This window comes from Staurois parvus, unplaced genomic scaffold (assembly GCF_062004578.1).
Source record: "Staurois parvus isolate SC_StPar_1 unplaced genomic scaffold, SC_StPar_1.0 ptg000168l, whole genome shotgun sequence".
Classification (NCBI taxonomy): Eukaryota; Metazoa; Chordata; class Amphibia; order Anura; family Ranidae; genus Staurois; species Staurois parvus.
This window is the reverse complement of record NW_028317964.1, coordinates 5,685,763-5,713,535: the sequence shown is the minus strand read 5'-3', so window position 1 is coordinate 5,713,535 and position 27,773 is coordinate 5,685,763. Positions and strand designations below refer to the sequence as shown.

Genomic DNA, 27,773 nt, shown 5'->3' with positions numbered 1-27,773 from the left:
CTTGCAGGGCACTGATAAGAAAAGTGACAGGGTCTGAATCCCTTTAGACATAATTTCCCTTTGGGAGTATCTCACCAAAATTATCTAAACATAACTTTATAGACCTGACTATGGACCCAGTCATACTGGAGCAGAGATCTTGAGCAGAGTCTTCTCCAAACCAAAACCAAATATAATTTTACTGTATGCTCTAGTACTCTGGTTCTGTACTGTATGCTGTACAATTATTAGTGTCCTTTATTGGGAACACCTAAACTCAATAATTTGGAGGGATGTCCACATACTTTTGGACATTTATGTGATATATCGGCCTGTTTGTATAAGGTCTTATTTGAATACTGTTTGCCTAGATCGGGTGTCGGCAACCCGCGGCTCCAGAGCCGCATGCGGCTCTTTTTCACCTTTGCTGCGGCTCTGGAGCACACTGCCCACCAGTTGACAGGCAATAGGGTTGCCATAGCTCAGTGGTCGGCAAGCCGCGGCTCTTTTAACCTCCCTGGCGGTTTTCCCGAGTGTAGCTCGTGGTAGAATTTCTATACCACGAGCTACACTCGGGCTTACCATGCGGCGCTGCTCTGGGGGTCCCTGCAGCACTTACCTTGTCCTTCGTTCCCGCGATGTGTCCCCTGCAGCGTCCCCGGCCATCTCCTCCGGCCGATGCCGGCATCCGGCTTCTGTGTTCCGGTCCCCGTGACGTCGGGACGTACGGGCGCCGGCGGCGGCGGGAAATTTAAAAAATGTAAAAAATGTCTTTTTTTTTTTTTTTCAATTTTCCATAGTAAAACATTGCTGTTTCATCCCATTTCACATACATTTTGTCCCGAGTGCTTTGTCCGGCGCCCTGCCTGCATTTTGTCTGTTCTTTCTGCCTGGAAACTTAGAAAAGTCCATTACGTCCAAAAAGCGTCCCTTTAGGTCAAAAGCGGTTTTAGACCAGCTAGAGAACAGCGATAGTAAATCAGAACCACTTGCAGAATTGAGTGATAATGATTTGTGGGGAAATTTTCCTAAAAATTACAGCCTACAATAAAAAACTATTTCCATGCGAAAAAATGGTACCGCTTTCAGCACAAAAAATCGGAAGGAATCATACCGCCAGGGAGGTTAATGCAGCTCTTCTGTGTGCTGGGCGCCCGCTCCCCTCCCTCCTCTCGGGCGGCCGCCCCAAAAGTCAGGACTCTGCAGCTAGCCTAGCAATGGGCAAACTACGGCCCGGCGGACCTTATAATCCGGCCCGCGGAGCGTGGCAAACATTGGCTGTCAGGATGTAGGCGGGGCAGCGTGACGGACTCCTCTCCTCTCACAGTCCGCCCTGAAGACCAGAACTGCGCGGGAACACGGCGAGAGGAACGCGCGGAGTACAGGTAAGTGAATTGACACAATATGGGGAATGAATTACTATAGGGGGGATGAATTACTATAGGGGGGATGAATTACTATATGGGGGATGAATTACTATATGGGGGATGAATTACTATGGGGGATGAATTACTATATGGGGGATGAATTACTATAGGGGGGATGAATTACTATGGGGGATGAATTACTATATGGGGGATGTATTTTCAGTTTTAAAAATGTGGCTCTCAAAATACATTTTAATCGTGGTTTTGGCGAGATTTGGCTCAGTTGAAAAGGTTGCCCACCACTGACCTAAGGCTATGATTGTGATTATGACGATACACTGTGGCCCTGATTAACCCTTTGCTTACTGGGCCCTTAAACCCCCTTCATGACCAGAGCGCTTTTTGCAATATATGCAGTGTCGGATTTGTTTTAAATGTTGCAATGGTTTTGCGGCTCCCAGTCTTTTTTTCCCTCTTGGAAACGGGTCCAAGTGGCTCTTTATGTCTTAAAGGTTGCAGACCCCTGGCCTAGATCCTAGACCATGGGTCAGTCTTATCACATTAGCTAAAAGACCCAGCAACCACCTGACTTCCCTGCAATGATAAACTACAGGTGAATGGTAGAACTCAAGCTATAATTAAATAATATTCCTGTTGCATTACTAAAATGTAATGGTCATAGAAAGAGTGATAAAGGTTTGCAACTCAAAACACAGCATTCCTTTCCCCGTTAAAAAATATATAGTGTATATTCTGGAGATATCCCTTCTTCCAAATATGTGTTTCCTTTTAAGAAATTGTGGGAGGCCTGGCTGTTATTTTCTCCTCAGCTTTGACTTTGGAATAAAATGGTATTTTCTGCCACAGCTAGATGTTCTTCTAATGTAAAATGCATACACCTGTGTTATTATTCAGTCACATAGCCCACAGCACTACTCCAGTCACACGATACTCCCCACATCTGTCTCCACCAGTGTAACGTCTTGTTTTTTTTCTTTCCATAGGAGAAGAGACAGTAATTGCTGTACCGCATGGAAGTCGCAGCGTGAGAATTACAGTAAAAGGACCAGCTCACGTTTGTATGGACTGTTTTAAGATATATTTGATATACAGTATACTGTATATATAAAGTTCTGTTGCATCATGTTGCAAAGGTTTCTGAGCGCAAAAACAAATATATTCCTTGCCTCTAGAAGGAGCATTCAGTCATGTGATGCTGATTTTGTTGTTAGTGAATGGGTTAACAGGATTGTAGACACCTGTTTTCCAGCTCTCCTGGAAGTTCTGAGGTTGAGGGATTAGCTGTAATTACTAAGCGGTGATCCGCCACGATCCTCTGTCCTTGGGAACGCCAAGTATAGTGACTCTCCAGTAATGGAGAGATCACTTTCTAAATTTGAACCACATATTTTAGCACTCGACACTTGGCTTCCAAGCCTGGTAAATGAAATCTTTATGAAACCTTGGCACTAGTGACTACTCAATGGGTGGCATAACCAGTGCTACTATACCAGTAAATGAATGGACACAAGCAGCAAACATTATGTCTCACACTCTTTTTTCCAATAGATTTAATTTCCATGTGAAATGCCACCACACCCTTGTTCCATAAGAGCAAGAGCCAACGGGCCTTTACTGCAAAACACAGCTGACTCCTCTTTCAGTGGAACAGAACAGCGAACACTATATTAATATACCCCATATACAGTTTGCGAGCTAGCAACTTCCCTATTTAAGTAATAGTATAAAAGCTGATATAGCATACCTCTGGGTTCATGTGGATTTACCTTTCTACCTTGCAATGTACCAAGGAAGGGCAAAACAACTGCTTCACTTTAATACCCAGCTACTGTCCCCCCGTATATATTCACCTACTCTTCATACAACCTCTACTCCATTTGCTGGTAGGAGTGAAGGAAAACCATTATTTCCAGGTATGGAGGACCGGGTGACACACTCCTCTTCCTCTCATGTGACAACTATAGTGCTTGGTAATTGGTCCAGTGCTGTCCTGTGTAAGCTCCAAGTCTATCACAGTTAGAGTTTACACCGGACTTTTTCTCCTTCCTCCAGCAAACAGAGTTGTTGGGCACAAAAGCAAAGTAAGTATTAGATGCTGCAAGGGTCAACATGGGGAAATCACAGGTTTTCTTTAGCTCCATGATTGTTTTTTTTATAAAATGATATTGTATATGTAGAATATAGTCTAATTTTTTTTACTAATATGTAAAATATATGTATTTCTCATTACCCTTAGAGTTTGAACAGCCATACAGTACTTGTAGACTTTAAAGTTCTGTTTCAGTGAATAATAAAAATCCAAATAAACATTTGTCTTAGCCAAGCTGAGGAAACATATAATTAGGGAGATCAATGTCTTCTCAGACAATATCATGGCACACTGCTTTGCATTCCTATGGGGTCCCTAGTCACTATTTAATACATAATACACATAATACATTGTCCATCTACTTTGATGGAACATGTGTGCGAGTACATAGTATAATCAAAAATCCAGATTATGTTTTTTGATCACTCTTTATTCATGTTTGTTCAGTGTTACAAAATAAATGAAGGGAGACAGATAATTAACTTGGTAAAATACCCACAAGGGCACACCCCTAAATTCACAATATAGCATAAAAAGAAAACTTAAATAAATATGTAGAATATAGAAAGATGTAATCTTGTATTGTAAAGTAGCAAACACTAATACTAGAAAAAGAGAGTTTGGGTCAGCTGTGAAATATTATATGTAGAGTAAAACTCTTGAGGGACACAAATGTTAAACTTGTGAGGGCAGGACAAGAAAAGATGTCTGAGGGGGGATAGAATTGGCTAAGAGAAAGGGAAAAGTAGAGATTAGAATGGAAAAAAGAGGTTATTCAGAATAAGAGGCTTAAAATGAAATAGAGAAAGTCAGAATAAGCTCTGACATTGAAAGGGGAATAGAATGAGTAGAGTAATATAAGAAAGTTTTGAGGCTGACAGAACAGTGGCAAGGCAATCTATAATTCACGGGAATGCATAAATGCAAATATGGCCTTTTGAGAAGAATCAAAGTAACCAATAAGTGGTGCAGAATGGTTAATAATGCCAAAAGCAAGAGTTAATAGATTCCTCTTTTTTTTTTTTTTGGTTACAGTGGAGAAGGGTTAAATATCAGTTCTTTTTCTGTCCTATGGACACAACAGGAAATCTCTTAAAAATGCAGAAATCTTCTCTTAAGCTGACCATGCAAAGATTGAAATTTGACCAATTCAGCAGGGACTGGCTGAATTTTGATCTATGTATGGACACTGTGGTTAAACAGAAGTCAATCTACCATTCGACCATTCGACTTTTGTTCAACTAGCCTGTTGGAAAATGTCCTCATGATCAGCACTGCAGTCTCCTTGCTATCAGAACACAAAGACACTGTGGGATGATTCTGCAATCATCAAGTATGAGTATGGGGGAAAACTGACTCATCTATGGCCAGCCTAAGACAGTTGACATTGGATCAATTGCTCCTAATGGAAACCTTACAGCCTATTTCTTTTCTGGTGACAACTCAACATTTTGCCTCACTTGTAGTCCTGGTGAGGGTGGCAATCAAGGCAAATAGCCAAGGTAAATCTCAGACAGCAAAACAGGGGTGCTAACCCTTCCACACTCAATAAAAAAAGGTTTTGGCTTTAGATACAGTTTAATGTACTGTATACCTGTCATGAGAGAAAGTTGCAGGATTTTCTGACAAATATTGCAATGGTACAAGGCTTCAATGTCAAAGACCAGGAGTTCCCATTACACCCCTGTTTGGGCTGACTCTGAAATAATAGATAAATCCGAGTTACATAAAGACAAAGTGTAGCCTCTCCCTGAAATATTACACCAAATTTATCAATTTAATTGAGACTTAGATTGATCGGTCTGGTGTAATAGTCTAATGCTATCAATTCTCATTACCCTCTGGAAATACTGGTTGCCTGACTATGTATTTGACTGACTGACTTCAGTATTTCTGAATATGAATGTAATTGCGCACCACTGTGCATAAGAAGTGCACATTAGTACAATGTTAATGCATTGCTGAGTAAAGTAGGGGCATATAAGGGAGGTTGGAGGAGGTGAGAGTGGGGTGAAAAGGGTTTCAAGTGCAGGTGTAGTGCAAGGAGAGAAAGATGGTTGTCAACTGCTGTGTCTGAGTCTCATTGCCTGCACATATACATTAGGGATCTATGGCCCAAGTAAAGGATATAAGAAAATCTTGATCTATCAAAACCTAGTTATTTTCTGCTAGCCTAAGCTACACTAAAGCTATCCCCTTATATCCCTTATGCATGTTTGGAATAAAGAAGTGAAGGGAAATCTTCCCAATGGAACACAACAGGCAAAGAATAGGCGTACACTGTTTTTAACCCTTCCCTATGCTATCCAGAACTAAAATATGAAAGTTTGGCTTATCAATGGGATTAACGAGCAGTAATTGTGAGTAACTGGAGTATTGGGAGTAACTGGGAGTAACTTGCAATATTGGGAGTAATTTGTTGTATTGGGAATAACTAAGAGTAACTCAGAGTAGCTTGGAGTACTGGGAGTAGTTTGGAGTAACACAGACTGATTTGGAACTTGGAGTAGCTCAAAATTAAATCTATAAAGCGACAGAGAGAATTAAAAAGAAAACCAAAACATTTTTCCAGGATTATCCCCATTAGGTAGCGGATAAAATGTCCAACAGGATTGGTGAGGTAACCGAATGCACATCTTGCTCCATGTATACGTTCCTTAAAGAGCTGTTTGAGAGCGAGTACTACTGTGTCACATGTGAGCTATTTGTTTTCTGGAAGCTCAGATCTTGGATCTAGAGAATCAGGTGGCAAAGCATCAACAACCTGGAAAGGAGCTTAGACATTACTCAGCAGGTGATGGCTGGAGCCAGTATTGAGGGGAGTGGAGATATAGTGGAATAGAAGCCAGAGGTAGGTATCTCAGTGACAGTTACAAGAAGGAGCAAAAGGAAGAGTCATAAGGAAACTAGTTCTGAGTTGGTACATACCAATAAATATGCCAAGTTGCATGATGTTGGTGATATCAGCTCAGGGGTGGCATTGCTGGAACAGTCTTCCTCCACTATCTGCTAAGGTAATGACTGTTCCAGTAAGGAGGAGGGCAAGGATAGTGAGAGGTTTAGACAGATACTGGTGGTAGGGGACTCAATTATTAGCAGGATAGACAGGGCAATCTGTCACAAAGACCATGATCGCTGAACGATATGTTGTTTACCAGACGCTCATTCCGGCAGATACTGCCTGTACCTTGATCCACACCAGAGAGGCAGCAGGAGCTAAGAGAACTTAACAAGTGGTGGAGGAATTAGTGCAGGAAAGAGAGTTTTGGGCTTCTGAAGAACTGGGCTGACTTTTCAGTCAGTTACCAGCTCTATAGTAGGGACGAATGTTGAGAGACTATTAGTGAGCGCTACTTCAAAGCAATAGCCGCTTGTATGCCAAAGGTAACCAAAAAACACCCTCAAATATAAATATTAAAATGAGGTGCAGCGCTAAGACAAGACAGTCTATATAGTAAAATAAAGTGCAAAGAAATCACTAGTATTTCATCATAACCATCTAAGGTAATATACAGTATAAATAAAAACTATTAAATAATTAAGCTGTGTGGGATATATCACCACCAGGTGATAATATATGGTGATAAATTGTCCCAAATGAAAAATGTGTGAGGATCCTTTCAAGATCACAATCCACATGTGTGGGTGACTGATCCAAGGGTGCCAGATGAGGTGACTGAATAAGTAAAATGCGCACTCACCAGAAGTGCGCTAAAACACGCATTTGAGATATCCTGTCTCATCAGGTATACTCAGGTCATCTGCTCCCAGATTTGATCAGGCTCCAAAACACCCTTAGGGTCCTTAGGCAGGTGTCACAGCATCTGGTCACGTCTGTGCAAGGTTCTCCGGGGTCCCTTAGTTTGTATCACTGCGTTGGGTCATCACTAAAATGGGCTAGAACCATGACTTCCAGATCGCCAGTGAGAGTTTTACATCCCAATAAAATCCTCACGTGTGCTTCACAATTCAGCCCCCGTTGTGGACAGTGCTTCAAAATTCAGCCCCCGTTGTGGACAGTGTACACTCCTCTCAGTCGGTCCCATAGTAGGGACGGACTGCATCTTAATGGGGAGGGTGGAGCTCTGTTGCGGAGAGGATGGTCAAAAAGCTGGAGGGGCTTTTAAACTAGTAGGCTGGGGGGAGGAATTAGAGGAAGCAATTATTATTATACAGTATTTATATAGCGCCAACGGTTTGCTCAGCACCAAAGGTTTGCTCAGCGCAATAGACATCAGCAAGCGAAAGTCAGAGGGCGGTATAACCATAATACCTAAACCCAGGGTGAATGGGTTGGCAAAACAAAATCGCAGCCACAGCAAAACTAAGAAGGAAATAAAATGTGCCTGTATAAAACTCAGAGGCATCTACACAAATGCTGGAAACCTAGCTAACAAAATGGAAGAACTGGAGCTGCTGATACACAAGGAGGATTTTGACTTTGTGGGAATATCCGAAACTTGGTTTGACAGCTCAAATAAATTGGTCAGCATCTATCCAGGGGTATTTCTTGTATCAGAGTGACAGGTAGGGTAGAACAGGAGGAGGGGTTTGCCTGTATATCAAAAATTATTTGCTAGTGAATGTGAGGGATGAGATTGCAAATGGGGCACAGGGTGAGGTGGAATCCCTGTGGATGGAACTCCAAAGGGAAGAGACATATGTGAATATAATAGTGGGGATATGCTACAGGCCCCCTAACCTGAAGAATGAGGAGGAGTTGGATCTCCTACCACAGTTAGAAATGGCAGCGAGGCAGGGCAATGTCATCACAATGAGTATTGCAATGGGCAATAAATATACAGTGTATTGCAATGGGCAATAAATATAAAAGGGTGAAGGTTAACCCTGGGTAGCTAAACTTTAATGTAACAGGACTTATCAAACAGAAAAAAATGACCTTCAAGGAATATAAGGATGAGGGGTCATTGTCATCATTTCAACACTACAAGAAATGCAATAAAAAGAATGCAATCAGGGCAGCTAAGATAGACTATGAGAGAGACAATGCAGAGGAGAGTAAAAAAAATCCCAAGAGATTTTAAAATATATTAATAGTAAAAAGCGAGGTCAGAACATATTGGCCCCCTAAAGGATGATCAAGGGAAGCTGGTTACAAATGACAAGGAGAAGACAACGGTATTAAATGCATTCTTCTCCTTTACAAAGGAAAAGGAGGGGTATAGTAATCAAGACTGTATCATTGTGGCTAACTGCAGCCAGTGTCCGAGAGTCTTCAATTTCTATGAACAGCATACTAACAGGAATGGTACCAGCTGATTGGTGAAGGGTCAACGTGGTACCAATCTTCAAAAAAGGGCAGAGACATATACCTGGGAACTACAGACCAGTCAGTCTAACATCATTAGTATGTAAACTTGTTGAGGGGTAATAAGGGAATATAGCCAAGAATTTTGTGAAGAAAACAGTATAATTAGTAGTACGAAGCATGGATTTATGAAGGATCCTTCTGCCATACCAATCTGTTAACATTCTACATGGAAGTGAGCTGCCATCTAGATAAAGAAAGAATGGTGGATGTGGTATATCTGGATTTTGCAAAAGCATTCAATGCAGTTCCACATAAACGCTAAAAAAAAATTTACAAACTGAGATCTATAGGCATGGACCACAGGGTTTGTTCATGGATCAAAAACTGGTTACAAGGGCATGTCCAATGGGTGGTGATAAATAGTGAGCACTGGTCTGAAGTGGTAAGTGGAGTACCATAAGGCTCTGTCCTGCGACCAATTTTGTCTACATTTTTTTCATAAACGATATAGAGGTTATTATAAGTAGCTCAATCTCAGTGTTTGCTGATGATACAAAGCTAAGTAGGGCAATAATTTCACAAGATATAGACACTTTATAAGAAGACCTCATTTAAATAATGGGGTGGGCAAAGGAGGTTTTAATGTTGAAAAATGTGAAAAATGTGAAGTAATGTACTTGGAGGCTAAAAATATGAACGCAAATTATTCGCTAGGGGGAGATACTCTGGAGGGAATCCAGGATGGAAAAAGATCTAAAGGTCCTAGTAGAGACAGGCTCAGCAATAGCATGCAATGCCAAGCTGCAGCAAGCAAAGCTAGCAAAATATTAGCGTACATTTAAAAGGGAATTTACTCAAGAGATAACAGTATAATTTTGCCACTTTTTTAAAACTTTGGTTCGGCCACATCTGGAGTATGCTGTCTATTTCTGGCCACCAATCCTCAGGAAGGAGGTGCAGGAGCTGGAGAGAGTCCAGAGAAGGGCAACAAAGTTAATAATGGGACTGAAGGACCTCAGTTACGAAGAACAACTACAAACATTAAACTTATTCTCCCTGGAGAAGAGACACTTGAGAGGTGATATGATAGCAATATACAAATATCTTAATGGTGATTCTAGCATAGGGAATAAACTATTCAGCCTCAGGGAGTGTAAGACATGCAACCACTTGATTAGGAGAAGCTGTTTAACCTTAAACTGTGCAGGGGGGTTTCAGGACGGTAAGGATGTGGAACTCACTTCAACAATTGTTGGAGCAGGAAGTATTGATAGTTTAAAAAAAAACTCTTGATGAACACAGTATACAGGGATACGGGCAATGATTTCGACATGAACACACACACCCACACACCCACAGGTTGAACTGGATGGACTGGTGTATTTATTTAAAATTACCAACTATGTACCAGTTTTAAGTGCGAATTTCAGTATTTAAGCTACAAACAAGTGCAATATGCAATTGGCCATGTGATTTAAGGTAGATATTAAGGCAAAATATTTTATTTTTGATATAATAAGTAGCTAATGGACAGGACTCAGGAGGGCAAGAAATTAGAATGGGTAGGCACACACACATGAAATTGACTCTCATAGTGACACTGACAGCAGTGTGCAGCAGCACAGGTGATGATGATACCTGAAAGAGCACTGACAATCCCGCTCCCAGCTTGCCTTGCTCCCTTCCTGCAGACCCGCACATGAGGCTCTGGCCACTCTGCTCGGCTCCCTTGCACTATGACATCACATGAGATGCTCAGGCACTGCCTCCTCCAGAACGTCTTGAACACACTGTAGCAGGCACTCGGATGGTCTCAGAGCCCCACAGCCATGTTTTTAACTGGTAACCTTTTCCTGTCACTTACTCATTGAATTTATTGGCAGGAGAAAAGTGCCTGTTTTTTACTGACTGCCAGTAAAAATATTGGTAATTTGCAACTCTGATACAAATGATGCTTGAAATTTAAAGCATCACTTATTGTGACATATCTGAACTGCTAGGAGTTGTTAATGGCAGTGTGAGACTCCTATTATAAAACAGGGAGAATTTCCAACTTGTTAAAAGGCCCAATCCTTTCCACTGTTATGAAATACTGGAAGGGATTAAAGTACCATGCATGTGATGCCGTGAACAGAAAGCAAGGACCACTATATATACCCATAGACAGTTTTATAGACTTATTTTGTATAGATACCTATGCTCCTATTACAGTTCAGTGGGCTTTATATGCAAATGCATGAGAAAAAAACCCTGCAAGTTTTTTTGTTGTTTATTAGACATCTAGCTGTCGTTATAAGAAATACAAACAGTACTTCCTTCACATGCTTTTTTACAGTAGGCCCACTAGCCAAAAAATATGATTTACATGAAAATAATTATATAAATGGGCTCCACTGCACTAATACAGTTTAATTATAAACTTTCCACCTGAGAAATAATAGGAAACTTTTTAAAGCCTAAGTGGCTCAGTAGACCAGTGAAAAATATTTAGTGTCTACGAATCTGCTAAGTATATTACACTTACTGATGTGTTCCCCAGATCTGATCTTGAGATGATGGAAAAATGTACAAAAATTATGTGCCCTATTTGCAAAAGGTTATTCCCTTTTGTGTATTAAAATGGTTAGAAAATTACAAAAACTTGTGTGGAGAGACAGTAGGCAAGATCAAAGCCTGCATCATTTAAGTAATAGATTAAATGGCTGTAGATTTCCCAGGACAGAATTGCACAGGTGTCCTGGAAGACGGTGTCATCTTTGAATATCTTTAGTTTAGTGCAGAACTTCTAAATGATAAATTCTTCCTGTGCGGAGATTGAGGGAGGATTTTTACTTTTAGAGGCAATCTTCATTTAAAGCTGGTTACAAGTAAGCCTCCAGTAGGGGTATCATCTAAAACCACAGGATTTTTTTTTGTGAATCTAAAGAACCCCCCCACCATCCCATACCATAACCTTCAACAGTTCTATCATAGATTCTTGGGCTGCTTAGTGGTAATAAACTAGATTGTTTGTTTTCTTTTTTCCAAAATAATTAATGTTAGGTCTAATTCAATGTGAAGATAGAAGAAATCCACAAAGCTAATATTTAATGGGAAGTATCAGTTATAATTGGACCTTTGGCTTATGTGGACTAGTTTTCATGATCCCAGTTGCTTTAATTTCCTTTAGTGACTGATTCTTATGGTTCAGTATACATTCACAGCTTTCAGCAACATAGTGACTTAATTTAATTGTTGTAGACAACTAAAGATAAATCAAGCTACAATATTGTATAATCATAAAGAGTATATCTTAGAGATTTGCTTTATTTGCTTACAAATGTATTCTTAAATCAGTACATTTTGCAGAATTGTAGTCTTGTATAAACTGTGTGCAGTGTTTAAGAAAGCTGCTCAGATAGTTTAATTATCAGCTACAGTAATTAGTTTATTATTAAAAAAAGAACAGTTGAATACTTTGCTAATTTGTGAGAACAGCTATACTGTAGTAGGTTTATTGAGCTTGCTGGCTTCTAGCAAATTCACCAATCTATATGAGACAGGGTCACTGATCCAAGTACTAGTTTTTAAATTGTTTGCTAATGGTACCCATAGGTGAGATGAATGATTGATTTAAAGTAAACACATGCATATATCATAGGTAACAAAATCAGATCAGCAGGAGATAGCTGACCACATGAGGCAACAACACATACCTGTTGCAACAGTATCAGCATATCTAGCTCATTAAAGAGCCTCTCAAATTAAATAGTAGGTTAGGCATGCCCTGACATGACAGTGCCCCAGTGTGCTGATAGCTACAGTGGCACCAGGTCCTGTGGGACGGGGGAGAAGGGTGTACCTAGTTTCCATTTCCAGGAAGTGAAGAAACCAAAGGTAAGCCAGGCAGCACTGGATACACTGTAATGCTGTAAAATGATTTATGGTCTGACAGCTTTGCCAGCTTTCTCCTGGGAATGTTAGGGTAAGACCTTTATCTATAGGTTTGCTGTAAGGAGCCTACAGACATCCAACAAAGGCTTTCCCTTGCTCTGCTCATTATGGGCAGAACAGTGAACATTCTTCTGTTTGTAGACTTTGCTCAGGTATGGCATAAATCCCTGCTGAAACAGGCTGGATTCCTCTTAGCTAATAATAATTGTTTTGTTTTCAAAGAGGCCAGTGTCATGAATGTCTTCTAAGTGCTCCTCCTCTCAATAGGAGCAATCATATGCATTTTCCCAATATATTGCATGTTTATAGAATAATCTTTCATAAAAAAAGATCGTTCTGTGACTTCATTGTCTGCATGCTGGACCATGGATGCCTGTAGGTAGCTTTTGACTAGATCAGGTGTCATTCCTGAAGACTTTTTCCACCTCCAGACTGCCAAAGACATTTTTGGCAAACTAACATGGGAAGGGGGTGGGAGAGTAATCAGTTATTGCAGATATTTTCAACTGATCACTGTTGTTCTCCCAATATTCAGACATTCTCCTGAGGCATACATAGACACCAGGTGATCCAAACATATACATGAAAGAGCTTTTAGAAGTTTTTTTTGTTGTTCAACATAGATATATTTCCCCAATCAACCTCTGTTGTTTATGGTCAACTTCATTGAGTTTTTCTAAATTCCTCAAAGGAACCATATGTTATTGTCTGTTGTTGCTTACTTTCTATTTACTATGCTGTATGAATTTTTTTTCTAATCTTTTTTTTTTTCTAGTAATTGAGTCCAAAACTTTGCAAGGGGAAACTGGGGAGCACAGCTTTGCAACACCTGGAAGCTATGTAATAGAAAACACAACAGTGGAATTTCAAAAAGGATCTGAAAGAGAAATTTTAAAAATGCCAGGACCATTGCGAGCTGATTTCATCATTAAGGTAATTCAGGAGATGTTGGCATCATTCTATTTTATTCAAGAAGATTATACAGGAGGACTGTATTTAAATTGTATACCTATGTTTTTATGGCAACTACTAAAAAAAACAAAAACAAAAACTATGATAATTCATGTTTAGGAACTTAGGGGAACATAACAATTATGTTTGTCAGGTGTGAATGTAGGGCAAACACTGCTTCCGACATTAATACTAGCTTTGCTTAATTCTCCAATGGAAGGCAACCTCCCTATGACTTTGAGTATCTATCTATCTATCTATCTATCTATCTATCTATCTATCTATCTATCTATCTATCTATCTCAAAAGAACAAGTAATTGTGATGGAGAAAAATGCAGGGACACTGCAGTAATAACCAGGCACATATATAACTGTCTTGGGAAGTAGACTCTGGCTTGGCTCTTGATTTTAAGCCTGACAAGCAATGATGCTGGTAAATAAACATGGTTACAGGTTACCTATGGTTGATGCATTTGTTAATACCCTCAGGCTGGGAAAACTTTGCTCATGTACTTCTATATGTGTTGATGCACATTGGATGCCAGCTCTGGGCTTTATTCCTGGTCCAGCCTTTAAAAATGTAAAATAACAATCTTTTGAAATATTTTCTGCAAACATTAATCTCCATCAAAGTAAATTATAATGTGTTATTTTGAAATTAGAGTTAAAACAAAGCACAAAGGGTGCACAGTCCCCCAATGAGTGATTTTAATTCAAGGATGTAGTCTATGGTAATTCTTCGCTTCCTTACATTACCCTTTTCTTGGATTTTCCTACAAAATGCGCAGTTTCTCTGCCATGTTTCCATAATCTTTTTTTACAACTTCTAATTAGGAGCTAAATTAAGTTTTCTGAGCAAAAAGCTTTCCAAAAGTGTCTCTAGAGGTAGCATGGAAAGGACATATCTGGCAAACCTGTTTGGACCTCTATGCATGACCCTTAGTAAATTAAATCATTTTATATGCGTAATTCTTAATTACAACCTACTAGTCATTAAAAAGAAAGCTTTATTTTTTCCGTCAGCTAAGAATCTTTTCCCATTGTTAATATCACTTCCAAGTTTTTTTTATGGTTATTTTTTTTTCATTTCATTGCTTGACATAGAAATATTGTTGAGGTACAAGCTCCTTTTTGATGTTTAATAAAGAAACTATTTACCCAGAGTTCTTAGCCACAGGATATATACATCCAGTTTGATGACTGGGCTTAGGTCTAGTTACACTCATAACATGCTGAAGTACTGTGTGGTTGCTAGAATCAACATATAGGCATGTGCTCTTAAACCAGATAGGTAATGTGCAATCTATGGCGGGATTTGTCATAAATGGGTAGGTCTGCTCACAAGGTTCTGCAGTAAAATATATATACATTTACAAGAAAGATGAAAAAGGAAAAAATTATTTAAAATAATATAGTAACAGACTTTAATCTGTAGATGCTTCTGTTTGTGAGAAGCTTTCCCTGCGGGCGGAGATCCACCTTGGCCCAGTTCCGACTTTTCCCTTTCCATTTCCCTTCTAACATCTTTTTACTCTTTCTCCTCTCTTGACCTATTTTCCTTTTTGAGCTTCAATTTTTGCAATGGATGCCTCCTTTTATAGATAGTATGGCTCTATGCATCTAGGACCACAAGGAGCTTATGTTAGTGGAACACATGTTCCTGTAAAACACTGTGCCCTATACATTTTTTAAAAGTCTTTGGACACATACCACAAGCTATCACTCTGCTTATTGGGAAAGTATTTTTTTGAGTGCCCTTGTTCAAGATGATATACAGTTGTATGATTTAGGTAACTTTCCCACATGGGATTCAATTATCTGTACCATGCTAATGTTGAACAACCCATATTTTGCATGGAAATTGTCTGGCTATAATTTGTAATTTTTTTTAATGATCTGTTTAATAAAAATGTTATTGAAACTAAAAAATATAGTAACAGTGATTGCTTGTAGCTCATTTATTTTGAAAATAGGTGCTGACAAAATGTTTTGCCATTAATACCAATTACACTGCATTTGCCAAAACAGATTGGTAAAACCCATACTAAAATAGATTTCTGTAGAAAAGATGTTTGGGATGCCAAATGAGGTCCTGGAATCAGCTAAATGTTTCATGATGCTCACAGAACCAGTCACATTGTCTCTTTTATAATGCAAGTACAGGTTAGAAAATGATATCAGAAAACTGAGATATTGACTATGGGCAGCAGAGTTCCTTTCACAGATATTTGAATACTTATAATCCAGTCAAGAGTTGTATCTTGGTTGTCTGGGTACTTGGTTGACTGTGCCAGATCCTGACTTATTTTATCTCATCTTATATGAGCCCAACAGCCAGATCTCCCTGCAATAAATCCTTAAGCTAGATACAACGCTTGGTTTGGCAGGGACCAGCTGACCTTCAGTCCGTGTGTACAGCTTTCTGTTACACAGAAGCCGTTTTTTTTAGGAAAACCAGCATCCAACCAGTATTGGCAGCCAATTGCTGGGAGCACTTAGTCTGCGGGGAGGGGATCCCCCTGTCAGAACACAAAGGCACAGCAGGGGGAGCTTAGCACTAACATCCCTTGTTAGTACAGCAATCCCTCAGTTTTTTTTTGTTCAGCCCACTGGATTGAATGAAAAAGAACTTGCAGTGTGTACCCAGCTTTATTCTTTTCCTGGGAATTTAGAGTGTAGCCCATCTTTACAGGTTTAGCATTTCCTGTTGCATTCTCTGCAATATTAAACCTATAAAGGATCTAACCTAGAGAGTGGGACCCTCTTCATCCTCATAGGGGCCAAAGCAAGTGTGCAAACCTAGGAGGGTAAGGGAATGTAAGAAATTGTCAGTTGGTTTTCTCCAACATATACCAAAAAATGTAAGAAATTTCTTTTCATGCACAAACCCTTTAAAGTGTATCTAAACCAAAAATGTAATATATTGCAGCGTATTAGTTATTTGATGTGGTGGCTTTTTTTTTCTATTGCTTTATTTTTACCTGGCAATTCTGCAAATAATAAACTTTCTGTCCCTGGTTGGCTATGTTGCTCCTCCAATGTATCTATGCTGAGAGCAATAGCTGTTGCCCTAGGTTGCCCTCCTGATATGAACTACAAATGTGTTCATATAGCTTCATCTTCATTACATGGGGGCAAGGAAATTGGTAGTTCACAGAAGATAGTTAGGAAGAAAGATATTATTCAGTGCAGTTCACAGGAAGTGACAAGAACACTGCATTTGTGGCAGGATCAACAGGTATTTTCTGTATTTGCTGAAAATATTCTTAGTGCGGGGAAAAAAAAGAAAACATATGCAGTCACCGCATCTAAGTACTGTAAGGTGCAATATGTTGCATTTATATTCTTGAGTTTAGTTATTCTTTAAGGCCCTTTAACATTACGGTTCTTGCTTGAATAATTCCCCATGATGGCATTTTAGTGTAAATGCAACAAATGATGTGTTGTGATAACAAAAATTAGTTGAAAATAATGTTTTTGTTTTTTTCTCTCTAGACAAGGTACGTCTCCCCCAAAGACAGTGTTGTTCAGTTTTTCTTCTACCAGCCCATTAGTCACCAGTGGAGACAGACAGACTTCTTTCCGTGCACTGTAACCTGCGGAGGAGGTGAGTAATTGAGAAAAAATTATTTTAAAATGATGCATTATTTAAACAAATTGCATATATTCCACACAAATGTATGTATAATACATAAGACCACTTCCTACCCCTCCACCCCACTAAATAAAATATTTGAAATAATGGAAACTTGTGATTATCTAAGCAGGGTGTGAAAATAATGTCTTCTTGACTGTGTGTGTGGTCATTTGTTTCATATTTAAATGTTCAGCCTTGCATTATCCAGGGGGTATGTTCATTTAGAATGATTCATTGATGTAGATTGTGCTGTAACTCCCTTTGACGTCAGTAGGATTTACAGAATTGCACAGAAGCTACTTGTTGTAATTAGATGGTCTGCTTAAGACATGACAGAGTACCAGATGATATACATATTATAGACACCCTTCCTATGGGCACTGGAGAGATATTTGAGAGTTATAAAAATAAATTTGCTTCATATAATCCTAGCTTTGTATGGAATGCAATAGAAATATCTTTACCTTAAATGTGACGGCGAGACATGAACAGGAAGGTTCAACAAAAATGTGTACTGCTTTCAAGAGCAGATCCAGGACAAGTGTCTCTGTCACCCAAGGTGCCAAACTGCAACCCACCCTGAGCTGAGACTGATGGAATTTGCACATTCACATGTACAGTGGCCAGGCTGGTGCAGGGAAGAAAAACAACAACCTTTGTTCACTGTCCCAACGGTTGCCACCTATTAGTCCAAGGACAACCAAATGCGATTGGGGGCTTTTTTATGTTGTTAAAGTGGACTGTTTATAGCAAATGGCAGGTCTGCTTCTCTGCCAGTCCCTGCCACTCAATCAAAATTATTTATTAAAAAAAAAAAAAGATTGAACAAAAAGGAATTAAAAAATACTTACCTTGGCTAATGTCACTGTGCCTCACTGCTGACTCCTGGAACTCTCTCCTGCAATAGGCTGGGATACATTTTCACAGGCTTTTGAGTATCCAACTATCCCAGGAGGGTTTTAAAGTTTAATTTTCAGCTTATTTGTTTGAATTAGGGCTGTCAGGAGGCTGGCAGGGAAGCAGACCTTCCATTTGCATTGGAGGCCTGCTTTACAGCTGTGTAATTTAGTCACTATGGTGTCCGTTTATGACGCAGAGAATAGCTGCGATTCAACGGATCTCAGCTATTCTCTGGTCATTCACAGTTTATGACACTCAGGAGATCATGCCAGCCCTTCTCTGGAGATCTGTGTTCTCCCTCCAGATTCTCCAGCCCAGAGCTGGAGAATCAGAGGGACCGCAAACTAAGCAGAGATAATTTACCTCTGTTTAGTAAACTGATATTTTACTGTAATCTCACGAGATTATAGTAAAATCAGCCGTTTTCCAGAGTTTGTAGACCGTTCTCCCTTCGTTCGGAGAACTGCTTCATAAACTGCATTCACAGGAGAACTGTGTTCTCCGAGAATGCCGGAGAACTGAGCAGCGATCTATTACCGCTGGTTCATAAACGGACACCATAGTTAGCCTGGCTGAAAAAAGACAAAAGTCCATCCATTTCAGCCAATAAAGAAAAAAAATGTATAATCCTATATATCCTATACCCACAGTTGATCCAGAGGAAGACAAAAAATACCCCAGCAAAGCATAAACCAATTTGCTCCTGCAGGGTAAAAAATTCCTTCCTGATCCCCCGAGAGGCAATTGAATATTCCCTGAATCAACTTTACCTATAAATGTTAGTATCCAGTTATATTCTGTGTATCCAAGAAAGAATCCAGGCGTTTTTCATAGTCATAGCATGTTAAAACCAGGTTTCATCATTGTACCCAACATTTGCTCTCCCATCTGGGATTAAAGTTTAAAACTCATCCATAATGTAAATGCTATTAGGCAATTTCTCCCTTTTAAAAAGTAACTAGAATTATGTTTCTAGTACATGTGGCCCTACAACACAAATGCACACAATTTTTATTGTGTTCATATAGACAATAAAAATACAGAAGACAACATTTCATGGGAAATAAGAATTAAAAAGGGGCCAATTTTTTGTTTTTTAAGATTTGTGTGCAGCACTATTTATGAATAAAGCCTGCATTTATTCCTGAATCTTCTGGTACAATCTGCCTGACTGAGCTTGGAGTTTGAAACCCAGGTTCTGCACAATGCAGGAGACACCTGGGGCAATTCAGTGGCAGGAAAGTCTCCCCTATGCTTGTCCCCTATAGATGGGTAATTTGTTTTTTTGTTTTTTTTCTTTTCTGCTGAATTGGCCAAATTTCGATCCATCTATGGCCAGCTCAATCACATGCTAGTTCGCATCCTATGTGAGCACATTAAAGAAAGTGATACCTTATAGAAACTACAAATCCAGTATCATTTTATGGACAACTGCTGCAAGACTTTCATAACTCCTTTAGTATGGAATAATTGCTGAAGATGTACTTTGCTTGAGCATCGTAGTGAGACTAGAAAGTCAGAGACAGTAGTCCTCTAGATTTTTTTTTTAACCAGAATTCCATGTGTGTGCAGCTTGCTTTTTTCTTTTTTGGACAATATTAGGATAGCAGACCCTAGCAATTCCCAGGTTGCATGAAACCACAATGACAGTAATGATTGTGGTTTGGGAAATTGCAGAGGTGAACAGATTGCATTTGTCGTGGTAATGACTGTTTTTCTCCTATTGTGTCATATTTTCAGGATATCAGCTGAATTCTGCTGAGTGTGTTGATATCCGGTATAATCGCACTGTCCCAGACCACTACTGTCATTATTATCCAGAAAATAAGAAGCCTAAACCTAAGCTGAAGGAGTGTAATATGGATCCCTGCCCATCCAGGTTGGTGCATAAACTTGCAGCTTTATTTGTGTGCAGAAGTGTTCAGTCTAGACTGGCAGAAAAGAGGTTAATAAATCTGGTGTACAGTCAAGAAGATTTAAGCTGTACTAGCTGGAGCTGCGCAGGCTGTCACTGTGCCCATCTTGTTGGAATTCTAGAACTTGGGAGGAAGTGGAGCCTGACACAGTAACAGCCAAGGAAACACTCCAGAATATTTCCACTTCCTTCATCATTTCCTTAATTCCACATTGAACACACCTCAGCCTGTACTTAGGACACATATGTGGTTAACCTGAGAAAATGCAAACTATGAGTAGATTTTACATGAAATTTCCTAAGACATGAAGTAAGAACACCTCTGTCTGGTCATTGTTGTCTGTGGGGAAGCACGCATGGCTGCTTCGTTAGTCTAAATTATACCATTCATTAGAAGTCTTACTGAATTATGCTCTATTTGTATGATCAGATGTCCAGATTGAGTGCTGTTTCCTCTCAAGAAAAAAAAATTACATTAAATCCTGTGTCAGTGCAGTTCTTACAGAATTCCGCTTACGTCCCATCAATCTTCCAATCCATAACATTGGATATTCAGAGTTGATTTGTTAAAGCAGTACTAAACCCAAAAACAAATATTTCTTATATTGCAGCTTACCAATTCTTAGATATGATAGCTGCATTAGTTTTCTTTTTAGTTTTTATTATTTTATTTTTACCTGGTGATCCTGCCATAAAGTCTGTTATTTCCCAACAGAACAGACTGTCCTGCAGATGTAGCAATTAGAGGGTTGAGACAAACCATTTAACACTGACAGGGTTGCTTACAATGATCAGCCTTTATTTAAATAAAACCTTTATCCCAAAAGGGGAAAAACCGTTGCTGTAACTGCTTAAAAAGAGTTAGCTGGAGTTTGACTTTGCTTTGTTAGTATATTTAAATCTGCTAGTGCATCTATATTCAACTTTTCTTTATTAAGTTTTGAAATAACAGGATAGACAAAAATAGGGACAACCATAGTTTTACATTAGTACATGAGTGTATAAAATTGGTATTGACTGAGCAAGTAAATATCCAAGTGGTACAGTATGAACCTTAAGGGGGGGATGGGGAAAGGAAGAAGAGTGGGGGGGGGGGAGAAGGAGGGAAGGATAACTGTTGTAACTTTATTTATTCATAACTGTGAAAATACCAGTCAAGTTAGCAAGGTTTAACTTACAAATCCAGTAATATATTCCAAAAAAGGTAAATGTCATCATACTGCAACTGTGCATTTAGGGTGAAGTGCCCATAGGTGCCAGGCTATATAGAATTTGTTATATGGTAAGTCTGAGATAGAGACTCTCCTCTCCATGTCACATTGGAAATTAAGATTGGAAATTACTCTTGTTAAGGACAGGGATTTTGTGGTTTTCCATAAGCTAGTTATATTATTTTTAGCTGTATATAGGAGGTGTATTATGTTGTTACAAAGTTCTGGGGAAAATCTTTCAATGCCTATGTGGAGAAGTGCTAGGTCTGGGCTAGGGGGTATTAATGTACCGGTAATTTCTGAGATTATTTTAAATATATTAATAAATTAATAGCAATTCCTCCGCACACTTTACTCTAAGTGCATAACCCACTCTAATTAACCCTTTCAGAAAAGTGACACTTTCACCCTTGAAAGTAAATATAATTATAACCAACATTTTCTTTCACCTAACTGTCAAACTCATAAATCAAACCCTAATACAAATCACTCCTATTCCAACCCCAACAAAAATAAATACATAAATAAATAAATAATAAATAAATAAATGTCCAAAATATACGTCCAATCAATCAATAGTCCAAAAGAAACTTTCTTAATCCAGTGTTGAGCTTCCAATCCTCCTATCACTCTTCATAAACCTCAAAAAAATAAAACTATGATAGTGTATTACCTTCTACAAATAGATAACTTAAACGTGTATAAATACATTATCTGTGCAAATGATGAACCAGTGCACCAAAATAAATTGATTCAGCTGTGAAAAAACACGTGTATCATGCACAACAGCATATCGTGTACACTGCAACAAAAAGTGGAAAGAAACACAGCACACAAAAAAAAAAAAAATATATATATATATATATATATATATATATATATTAATCAATAAATAAAAATATAAAAATATAGACACCAAATCAGTAATTTGTGAACACTCCAATTCATACGGTGAGCAATCCGTGATTACCTCCAACTATTGCAATTAAATAATTACCCTCAGGAAGTAATGACAAGCTTATCAGGATATCCTTGGTCAGTTAATAACCACTTCCCAGCTTTCAGTCATTCCAGTGGCCAATCCTCCATAATCCTCATAAGGGTGAAAAGGAGATTTCAAAAGGTATGAATATAAAAGTATAAAGACATTTATTAGGTTCTTACATTAAAGTATGTTGAAATCAGCCATTCAGATATGTAGAAAATCTACTCCTGTATGTCACAGAACAGCTTCAGTGTTTTCCTGGTTCAGGAAAACACGTTTTCTTTTTTCCAAAAAAGGTTTATTTTATTTTGAAATAAGAAAGGCATAACAAGTCATATACGGATACGGAACACAGTCCGCGCATAAACATCTGTCATAATCTCCCGTAGCGCAGACGGGTCATAAGTTGTTTACTTGAAGTGTGAATTACCCTTATACAAAAGATCACATTATAGCAGTTGAGTAAACTAAACCAAAAAAAAGAATACTGATTATAATAGGTAGTCTAGAGGATTATAGTGGATGCTGCTCTGATGCGTAGGGATTATTCAAATAATGGGACCATGAGGCGCAGTACAAAATATCATTTGAAGGCGTGCAATTCTTCTGTGTCCGTAGCCGGGCAATGTAGGGTTCTTATCGTGAAGGACAATCATACCTATATGTGAAAGGGCACCCTGTCCCTCATAAAAGATATAGTTATTTGTAGAGGACAAAGGTGTGAAGGAAAGAAGGAAAGGAAAAGAAGAGAGAAAGGCACATCAGGTGAAAGGAAGTGTGAAGAGTAGCATCATAGAAGGAAGGGGATAAAAAAAAAAAAAAAAAGGGGGGGGGGGGAATGGAGGGGGTCAAATAATAAATATGGAAAACACGTTTTCTAGTTTTCAAAATGGCCCCAACGACATTTCCGGTTTTGGCGTGAGTGCGTCAGACGTCACGTGTTGGATAGATTTTGGCCAGTCTAATTGGGGTTAGGTACCATTGGTGTAGTAGTTTAATATAAGATTCCCAATGACACATCGAGACGCCTTATATGCGCAGAACAAGGTAAGTGCAGAAAAGATCCCGCAGCAGCACTGCAAGGTATTCCCGAATGTACCTCGGGGTTACTGCTTGAGGTGCTGAAACTTTACCCCGAGCTACACTCAGGAATACCTCCAGGGAGGTTAAATCAAGTTGATGACTTGTCTTCCTCTTTGAGCAAAATAGGTACTAGTTCCTTTATAGGCCTGAAGTAAAGGTGTGCAGAACCTTCTTTCATGGTGGATATAGCCAAGATGTGTCCAGAAATGCAGTAGTAGGTACTGTGGTGTCTGGAGTTGTTCTAATGCTTTTAGAGACTGTTTCCAGGATTCCAACTTTCGTTGTTTCTCCTTGGGTAAGGGAGTATCCCAGTCTGAGCTTTTAGAAGTAAGTTGGCTCAGCAGTATCTGACCCTGAATGGTGAAAGGTGTAATTAAACCTAAGGGATCATAAATGCTGTTCACTGTAGATAAAACTCCTAGCTTTGTGAAGGGCTTGTCACAGGCTAATGCTTGAAATGTGAATGTGTCTTGTTTAACATTCCAAAGCAATCCAAGACTGCGTTGTGTAACAGAATGGTTAGATCCTAGTTGGAATTTCTTCACACTGACAGCATGGTCATCAGAAGGAAAGGCTATCTTGACCTTGTCGCTGTTAGAGATGATTTTGTGAACTCTGAGGTTTGCAGTGGCAAGCATGTTCTGGGTTCTAGTAAGAAGGTCAATAGCTTCTTCTTCATTGGGCAGAGATTTGAGCCCGTCGTCTAGATAGAAATTCCTTTCGACGAACTGTCTTGCATCAGATCCAAATTCTTTCTCACCCTCTTGAGCTGTTTCCTCAGTCCATAAATTGCTACTGCAGGAGAAGGACTGTTACCGAAAACATGTACCTTCATTCGGTAGTCTATGACTTCATCATTGACATCATTATTGCGTTACCATCGGAACCTGAGGAAGTTTCTGTAGTCTTCATGGACGATGAAACAGTGGAACATCTGCTGAATGTCAGCCATAACAGCATTTGGCTCTTGACTGAAGCAAAGTAAAACTCCTATGAGATTGTTGTTCAGATTAGGCCCAGTGAGAAAATTGTCATTGAGGGAGACGCCTTCATGACGAGCTCTTAAGTCAAAGACCACCCTAATCTGATCAGGCTTGCGAGGATGGTAGACACCAAAGCATGGTAAGTACCAACATTCTTCTCTTCCAAAAAAGGAGGTGCAGGCTCAGCATGATCTCTCTCAAACACCTTCTGCATAAAGTCTTCAAAGTGCTTTTTCATTTCAGGCTTCTGGTTCAAACTGCTATTTACAGAAACAAACCGTGATTCTGCGTGTACCCTGTTGTTTGGTAGTTTTTCTTGGGGTATGAAATGGTAGAGGTGCTACCCAACTGCTGGAATCATCTTGGTAGAACTCTTTACTCATGGTTTTCAAGAATTCTTTGTCTTCTATGGTAGCTGCCAACTCATTGTCCTTAGTGGTTACCTCTAACACTGTGTTGCCGATATTGTCATCCCAGAGATATTGTATGATGTGCCGTTGTGCACCTTTTTCAAACAGTCTTTCTTTCACGATATATTTATGTGGTCATTGTGCAGAACAAGTTGTTTGTCCATTCGACAGGACATGTGTTTTAAAGGAAGAGCCTGAATAGGACCTTCTGTCCTTGTCTAGGCAGACTTTGCTTATGATGACCCATCATAGATCCAGACGCTGAGCATATGGTGCATTGTGTGGATCATTGATATGATGACAAACTTTGTGCACCTTTAGGATGACTCAACAGTAACAGCAGGATATCAGCACTTTTGTTGAGGGCTGGTATTTGGTTGGCTATGTGCTTTAAGTGAGAATGGTGAAAAGCAGCTTCAGGAGTAGGGATCTCCTCTTTGGTGTTTGGAATCTAGTTGCACTCAGTGATAGTGGGCAAATATATCTCCACATTGTCATTCAGAGGAGTAACTACAAGACCACTGGCTCTCTTAAGTAAGACTTCTGTAGTGCCAGCATAAGTGCTTAGGGTATAAGGCAGAGCATTTCCAGTTATGTTCAACAGTTCAAAAAACTGAGGTCTTGCAAGAGATCTGTTACTCTAATCATCCAGAATAGTATACAGTCTTATGGCCTTTTCAGGTTGACCTTTGGGGTATACACGTACCAAGCATATCTTTGCACAGGATTTTTCACAGAATCCTTCTCCACAGACCTCTGTACATGTGGAGAACACTGGGGTGGTAGGTGCTGCTTGATCTGGGCGCTCCCCGCCTTGCTTTGCCTCAGGAAGATTGTTTGTGAGCATAGTAGAGTTGTGCAAATATTGATGAAGAGCTTGCACATGGTCATCACTGTCACACTCTGTACATTTGATGATCGCTTTACAGTCCTTCGCAAAGTGTTCTGTGGAGGCACAGCATTTGTAGCAAACCTCAAATTTCTTCAAAAGTTCCTTACGTTCTTGGAGGGTTTTCTTTCTGAAGCCGATACATTTCTTAAGTGGATGTGGTTTGTTATGTATTGGACACTGGCGATTTGGGTCCTCAATTCTCTTGTTTTGATCAGTCTTTTCAAGAACTGTAGCAGGTGCAAGTAGAACATTAGTCCTTTTCACTAATGCTGGACCTCTACGGTCACTGTGTGACATACGTGTGTTTGTAGGTCTTGAAGAGAGTGTACTGATAAGGTTACAGTCCCCATATGAGAAACTTGGGTCATTCTTAGCGTCTGCAATTCTTTTGATAAACTCGCAGAAGTAGGAAAAAGGAGGAAAGGCAACTCTATGTTCTTCCTTATACTTTGATCTAAGCGCTGCCCATCTTTCTTGAATTCCATATGGTAGCTTGAGAACAATAGATTTGATGTCATGAGAGGTGTCAAGGTAACTGAGACCAGGTAAGTTTGTCAGCCTTAGCAAGTTGAAGCTCTAATAGAACATCGCTGAGTTCTTGAAACTTTAGATTGTCACTAGCAGAAATCCTTGGGAAGCTTTGCAACCTTTTGAATATAGCTTTTTCAATAGCCTCTGGGCTGCCAAAGGTATATTCAAGTCTGCCCCAAGCAGCATTAAGACCTGCAGCAGGGTTGTCAATATGAACTGTTTTAAGCCTCATGATGCATTCAGTAGACTGGGGACCTAGCCATCTGAAGAGCAGATCCAATTCCTCTGTGGCATTGATGTCTAGGTCACTCATTGTGGCCTTAAAAGTGCATTTCCAGCCTCTGTAATTTTCAGGCTTGTCATCAAACTTGGTGAGGCCTGTCTTAACCTCCTTGGCGGTATTCCCGAGTGTAGCTCGGGGTAACATTTCAGTACCAAAAGCGGTAACCCCGAGCTACACTCGGGAATACCATGCGGCACTGCTCCGGCATGTGTTCTTCACTTACCTTACCCTGCGCTCCCACGATGTGTCCCCTGCAGCGTCCCCGGCCATCTCCTCCGGCCGATGCCGGCATCCGGCTTCTGTGTCCTGTCCCTGTGACGTCGGGACGTACGGGCGCCGCCGCCGGCGGCGGCGGGAAATTTAAAAATTTTAAAAAATGTCATTTTTTTTTTTTTTCATTTTACACAGTAAAACATTGCTGTTTCAACCTATTTCACATACATATTGTCCCTAGTGCTTTGTCCTGCGCCCTGCCTGCATTTTGTCTGTTCTTTCTGCCTGGAAACTGAGAAATGTCCATGGCGTCCAAAAAGCGTCCCTTTAGGTCAAAAGCGGTTTAGATCAGCTAGAGAACAGCGATAGTAAATCAGAACCACTTACAGAATTGAGTGATAATGATTCGTGGGGGAAATTCGTCATCAGAAACTGAAAACGATTTTGCGACTGAGCTCAGCAATGTGCGAACTTGGCGCTCTATTTCACATTTCAGTGTTTTTGGTTTGATTATATTATTGAATTAAATTTTTTATTATTTTTATATTAGTTTTAGGATTATTTATTAAATTATAATTTATGATTTTGTGTTTCAAATTTTATCATACCCGGGATGTTTACTAGACTCTTGTTCGGACAGATTTCAGTGAGTTTTTCCTAAAAATTACAGCCTACAATAAAAAAAATACATATTTCCATGCAAAAAAATGGTACCGCTTTCAGCACCAAAAATCTGAAATAATCATACCGCCAGGGAGGTTAACAAGCTCTCTGCGGAGCATGTATTTAGCAAACTGTGACATGTCCGTGTTTTCAGATTTTGGGTGCATGACTGCAGGTGGAACAGAGTTGGTTGTGATGGTTGGTGGACTTACGTGGAGTGACTAGGGAACATATGTTGCTGCTAAGGCATTCAATGCCAGAGCTGGCTTAAAGTCCATTGGCATGTTGGTTTGTAGAGTAGTGCGTTTGCTAGGAGGTACTCTGTTGGTGCCAAAGTATGATGGACGGTCTAAATACATACTAATGCCTGCGGCTAGCTGAGATGCTGCAATCTGATGTATTGGAGGTGTTGGATTTTAGACACATATACAGTTGCAAGAAAAAGTATGTGAAC

At 39.6% G+C, this 27,773-nt stretch overlaps 1 protein-coding gene across 1 annotated transcript in view; it reads left to right on the top strand.

Moving 5' to 3' along the window:
* ADAMTSL3 (ADAMTS like 3) overlaps positions 1–27,773 on the top strand; it is a 670,777-nt gene that overhangs the window by 494,793 nt on the left and 148,211 nt on the right. Inside the window, exons 8-11 of the mRNA XM_089676419.1 lie at positions 2,351–2,425; positions 13,437–13,594; positions 17,109–17,220; positions 19,891–20,029. Of these exons, the coding sequence (XP_089532545.1) occupies positions 2,351–2,425; positions 13,437–13,594; positions 17,109–17,220; positions 19,891–20,029 (484 nt within the window). The remainder of the gene's footprint in view (positions 1–2,350; positions 2,426–13,436; positions 13,595–17,108; positions 17,221–19,890; positions 20,030–27,773) is intronic.